Source organism: Bombus impatiens, unplaced genomic scaffold (assembly GCF_000188095.3).
Source record: "Bombus impatiens unplaced genomic scaffold, BIMP_2.2 scf_0064, whole genome shotgun sequence".
NCBI lineage: Eukaryota > Metazoa > Arthropoda > Insecta > Hymenoptera > Apidae > Bombus > Bombus impatiens.
Window position 1 is genome coordinate 2,122,203 of NT_176483.1, and position 6,567 is coordinate 2,128,769.

General features: G+C 31.8%; 1 protein-coding gene across 2 annotated transcripts in view; it reads right to left on the reverse strand.

Moving 5' to 3' along the window:
* LOC100740764 (rab3 GTPase-activating protein catalytic subunit) overlaps nt 1-1,518 on the reverse strand; it is a 33,070-nt gene extending 31,552 nt beyond the window's left edge. Inside the window, exons 1-2 of one of the 2 annotated variants that reach the window (XM_003485598.4) lie at nt 1,216-1,518; nt 822-1,104 (exon numbers count right to left, since the gene is read on the reverse strand). In XM_003485598.4, the coding sequence (XP_003485646.1) occupies nt 822-1,104; nt 1,216-1,411 (479 nt within the window). In that variant the 5' untranslated portion in view covers nt 1,412-1,518. The remainder of the gene's footprint in view (nt 1-821; nt 1,105-1,215) is intronic. The other variant, XM_012394069.3, reaches the window with a different exon arrangement.
* Between the last annotated feature and the right edge of the window lie 5,049 nt (nt 1,519-6,567).

Here is a 6,567-nt window from a genome sequence, read left to right on the forward strand (position 1 = left end):
AGTTGACCTCCGTGCGACATCCATCTGCTAAGAAAGTTAACAAAATCAAACCATGTTTCCTTCGACGGCATCCAATTTTTGCCTACTTACTTTCGTCTGATTACATTCGTTACAATATTCAGAAGATGCAGTAAATACCTATCTAGGTCCCATCTCCTTTCTTGTATTCATCGAAATACGAATTTATATAAAAATCCACACACAAGTTACAACAGATAATTTTTGGTTTCTGTACACAACGACCAATCCATATACAATGGCAATTCTTGTTTTTCATTATAATGTGTTAATATATTGCAAATGTGTACAGATATCCCTGGCATGGCGTGATATTCTTACAACACGGTTTCAGTCTAACACGGTTCGAAAATTAAACTAACGTAAATAAAATTAACATACAATACTTTAAATTAATTATTGATTGTTGTAGTAAACTTATAGTAAAAATATATATACTTTCGTTAACTATTGGAACCTAACCGCCATTTTTGCATTAATTCTTTGTTTCGTATAACACGGTTACGCATGACATGGCATTTTTTTGGGAACCTAACTACCATGTTAAACAGAGTATACCTGTATTACAAAAGTGACACGGCTTGAATAAGTTTTTCAAGAAAAGCGAGAAACTATTTGGAAGCGTATAAAGCAGTTATTGATTGAACATATCGTAACATTGGCAAAAAGAACAGACTCTAAGGAACAATGACCATTTTGATCATTTGATCATTTTGTAACGTGCAGAATTGAATTATTTTGAATTACGTCACTCTTGAAATACACGCGTCACATAATCCCAAGAAAACAGCTTTTCTAATTACCAATTAGCATTGGTCGCTGCAATTGCTAGAGAACTAAGTAAAATCCTAATCTTGGTCTCATCCATCACGGAATCTCTTTTAGTGGACTGTAAAACAAGAAATTCTCTAATACCATAATAGCAAGCTATTTCCAAGTGATTCCCATCGATTCTAGCAAAATCATTTGATGCATTTAACGCATCCTTGTGACATTGTACTTTTTCTTCTTCGCTTTCCTCCAAAAGATTATCTGTATTTTCATCGTCTAATTTTAACTTGTAGTGCTTCAATGTAAATTCCGCATCTGCAATAACGTAAAAGCATCTGGTTGCATCGGTTAAACGAAAAGAAAGTATACGTACATTGAACATTACTTATTTTAATCTTGATAAAGTAATTTTATATATGAACAAACCAGCAAAATGAAGCTTTTCGAAATTTTCTTCCCATGCACAGTTGACAAAGTTTCCAGATTTTAAACAAGGACCAATTTTTGTATTTGGTAATTTCCATTCGTGCATAATTTCTTCCAATCTCGCGATAAACATTTCCCATTCAGAAGCTGTCGTAAAATCATGATGATAAAAGTCTTCGATTTCAATGTTGTTCATTTTTTAAAGTACTACTGTAGATTAAAAAACGTTATTTATTAACGAACCGCTGGGTCCGCGTCAGGTTAAATGTTTGACGTTTATTCGTTATCAACTGAGCTGCAGACTGTTATAAAATAATGTATAGAGCGCGCAACGACGCTTTTCCAAATACCAACAGAGTCAAATGCATTCCAATTGCTTCGAAAACATAGCATACATATACATACGAATAAGTAAAATTATAAAAACACATATACATTATTATTAATATACACACACACTGCTGAAAAATTAAACTTTAATGTTGTGTAATGCACATGGAAATTGTTTATTATATTTCTATAAATTTAATCTGAATTAATGAAAATAGATGAATAAAATAGACATCGTTAAAAGTCAATGATTCAACGAAAGAAAAAAGAATCGATCGAAAAGATTTCAAATTCGAGAATATTTCAAACACATGAATACAATTGTGTACAATTTGGCAAAATAAATTATACAATTTTTAAAATGCGCTATACTTTACCGTATTCCATATTTTCATCCTATGTCGTATACACATATTTCACGTCATATCGAAAATGAATTCGTACAAGTTTTGGATGTACGCAAATTAATAATATCATTTTCAATGAATTTACTTGACTTATTTACAATTTATTTAAATGTAACAATATATACATACACTAGCAATATCAATTTGTTTTTCATCCTGGATAGTCAAATAATTAGTGCATCAGTCAATAACATGATATTAATATTTCGCTAAAAGCTTTGGGTAAATATTCAGAAAAAGAGAGGCATCTCTGATTTCGATAATTTCTTAATATGTTGTCAAGATTATCGTCCCGAGTTTCGTCGGGGATCGCCGTTTAAAAAGTAATCAGAAAGTTGTTATCGAGAAAAGTTTCTGGTGAAATCATCTTATATTTTGATAAAGTAGTGTGAATCCCTCCCTCCGCTGCACAATCACCCAGAAAAAACTCTAACCTGACCTGATGCAAATCTAATCTCCAGGTTAATCAGAAATGATGTATCCTGTCAAGATGAGCATTCTGAAAAACTTATTAATGTACATGTTACCGCCGGTCGGCTTTAACGTCCGAGATATTTGCAAAAAACTTTTATTACACGTACCTTATGAATATTAAATAATTGTGGAGTAAATTCTGCCATAGGCGGTCCCCTAGTGGCGATCACATTCCTATGATATAGCTTAACCTACACAATAAAAGAGAAAAACTAATGGGTTATAAATCGTGTAAAATTTATATTCGTCTGCCAAGGGACGTCCGTCAACGCTAGCGTAGAAATACCTACCATACCGAAAGCACTATATTACGAATAGCACATAATGTATCTAAAACTTTTATATATTAATTTATAATATAGTATTAATTAGAAAATTTATGTGATTATCGAATTATGATAATATATAATATACTATGTTACAATATTATCAAATTCAAATTGCCGATATAATTTTAGTTTGCTGCTCTGATTGTATCTCATACTATGTTTTGCCGTTTGTAATTTAATTCAGCCGATGTACACTCTACTAGCATTGACACAAGAGATAACGTCTCTCAATACGCAGTAGTAATTCGAGCTAGTATTATCATTATCTGCATGTTCACATGCATATATTATATGTTCATATTTATAAACTTTCTGCCTTATATCTCCTTTGTAAAATAAAAAATATACAATATATATATATTATATCCCTATATAGGAGAATGTATTAAATTCTACGAATATTCGTACGTATTACATTAACAGTATTTATATAGATAAACATCTTTTTGTATCTTTTGTGACTTATGTATTTTAACGTTTTTAGTATAACTGGATAAAGATATACGTATTTTCAATTTCGACTAATGTCTTTTACATACATATTTTGTTGTTGTAGATGTCGACGATAGATCGATGGTGTATTCTCAAAGTTAAATTAATCGTAAAAGAAGGATCGCAAGTATCGCATACAATATCACAGCATCCTAAAGTAATATTTATAATATGACGAGGTATTTCAAAGTCTATCTTGAAATTATACAAGGAGCAGTATCTAAAATACTACGATATAATACAAACTTAACTTTAAGATAAACAAAAATTGCCAATTTCAGTATTCCTAAACTCTTAATTTCCAATTTATCTTATAATTTGTACATTTGTAATAAAATATGTCGATTAAGAAATTCACGTAAATTTTCATAAACTAAAGATAACGTTTCAAAATTTTAAATTAAGAATCAAGTTTCTGGAAAAAATTGACCGTTTAATTCCAGAGCAAAAGCAAAGAATAACGATTCGAAATATGAATTTCATATTTCGTTAAGGCAGAGAAAAATGAGAGGAAGTACACAGTACCGCCGCGCCGCAACGGACGTGGGCACTGGTGTAGCCTACAAAATTTGTTCCCAATAAAGTGTACCATTACAAACATCGGACAAACCGAACTAATCATTCGATCTCAAATTCTAATAAAATCGATCCGATCTAAATAAGATATTTATAACCCGTAAAAAAGTATATGTAATTTTAAAGATATTTAAAAAAGTATATGTGTGTGTGTGTGTGTGTGCGTATGGCGCGTGTGCGTGTGTGCGTGCGTGTGTATGTGTACACAAATTATTGTAAATTTCCACGATATTACCAATATGAATTATGTATCCAACTTCTTTTTTCTCTGATAACGATATCTCGGAATAATTATTATGTACGTCATTTATATTTGTCCGAAGGTTTATTTACGTTGAAATAACGTGTATTTGTATATTTACAGCTAACTTTCGACGTAGAGCCGACGCTAATGCAATGTCTCGTCCGAGGGTTTCGACACGATATCTACATTAGCATACAGTATGGGTGGCATTAACGCACCGTGCGGTTGTGTCAAATGAAATTCATGTGCTTTGTCGCGGTTTCAAATGTAGCCAAAACGAAGTGCCAACTTTGTGGAACGTCGGTCGATAAAATGCGATATATAAGTGTGACATATAATGACAATATGTGAATGTAATGGTGATATTTTTACGTGTTAGTACAGATTGCGTACTTGATAGATTGGATACAATTGGATTAGATGCGATTTGATTTGAATGCACATAATATGCAGAAATGTATAAAATATCCAAAGTACTGTATCCTTTATGATACTTAATAGATAAACAACTTTTTATGCAAGTTTCAATTTCATAGTTATATTTTTCGCAGCTTACTTATAACGCTAATCAATTCTCAATTTCTAAATTATTTTCTATCGCATAAACTACCCAATTTAATGATAATGCCTACGAAAAGTCCACTATAAATTACAGCAAAATTATAACGCAAATAGTAATATATCTACAAATAGTAACATTTGTAATATTAATAATAATACAGCTAAAAATTATAATACCAGTAGTAAAATCTATAGATGGTAATATTTATATTATCCAACTATTCAACTTTATAACTCCAATAGTAATAGCTAAAAATTATAACAAGATTATAGAGCAGATTTCGAAAACAAAAGATTGGAATATCGCTATTCATGTATAACAAGTGTGGTTAAAAGAGAGACAAAGAGAGAGAGAGAGATATACGGGGGGGGGGGGCGCTGCATACATACATACATATACACATACATATCTATATATCTATATATATATATATATATATGTATGTTGAGCGAACGCTCCCGCGCTTCTGTAAAATAAACGTCAGCTGATCGTGATTTTAATGAAAAAGAACGGTATGTGAAAATAAAACTTACGAATAACGTTGGGACTGATACCTCATCGATATTTATCAAATTCAAATTTTACACGATTATTCTAATTACATGCATATCCTTCTGGACATTTTTACACTTTAAAATCTCTTATAATTGCATAGATATATGCCATCTATTTATCGCTGGGTGCCATTTTACAAGTTTCGATCTTGTATCGAATTGTATCAAAGACGCAGCCATCAAGAAGAATCGATACGTCTTCGATACTTATACGAAAATGTCAATATCTATTTAATAGCTCTATTAATCCATTAAGGACCAAAGTCGCGATAACGCCACACACATTTTATTTGTAATTTCTTCTTAATCGATTTACATTATTGGATTCTATTCAATTTACACTACCGAATAGGCATTTTAATTGTAAAAAAAAACTTCACAAGTTATTCAATAGTTTCTTCGTTACTATCTTTTGTCCCATTTAGGCCCCGCAATTTTATCAAATTTAAAGAAACTGAAATGCTTCACAACGCTATAATAAACTATCTTTCTAACATTACCAAATTCTTTTTGTAACTTCGATTTGTGTAATGGCTTTTGGTAATGTATTCAGTATTCTAATACAAATCTTTGTTACTTGGCAAAACGATAATTTACTTTATTTATGCTTTTCTAAATAACCTAACTGTAAGCCGTGCTAAATGCTGAACACGATCGCAACACGATCGAGTATTTCATCATCGAAACTGCGGAATTTTTGGGCAAAAGAGCTTAACTTTTTAGCTTCTCGGTTTTTTTAACTTTCTTGGCCGTAAGCAAAAGGTTATGTTCATACATCTTGGGGCACAATCATACCGGGTAAAATCGGCATATAAAAAATTACGAACAACCATTATCCGCGATACTGACATTCTCTGGTTACTAGTAACCATCGTCCATGACTCTCGAAAATTGTCTTTCGATCTTTCGATTTCTAATAGCTGGAAAAGTTTACACCGTTTCTTCCCTCTTTTAGTTGTAGAGTACGATAACTAATTAAAGGGTAATTCGATATTAAAAAAATTAATTTTATCCTGTACGTAACCAGTAAACTGTTCCGTGGTCGGTAATGATCGTAGGTAACTGAAAAAGAATACATATCCGTCATGGATAATGGTTGAATGGTTACCATTGGTAACCAAACAGATCGTAATCATTTATAATGTTTATTCACGATGAAAATCATTCAAACTAACATATCGATCGTTATGCTACAACTTTCTTAGCTTGAATCACAAGTGTTACGATAACTGTCGTCTGCGACTTTGCATGGATTTTCCATACACTTGTTCGAATCGAATTGTTAGAATACGAGAAACGCGTATTGCATCTTGTTTGCATCGGTCCCATCGTTACTCGCGTTACTCGCGTATTAATCGTGGAAATGACGATCGCCGGCAGGCGG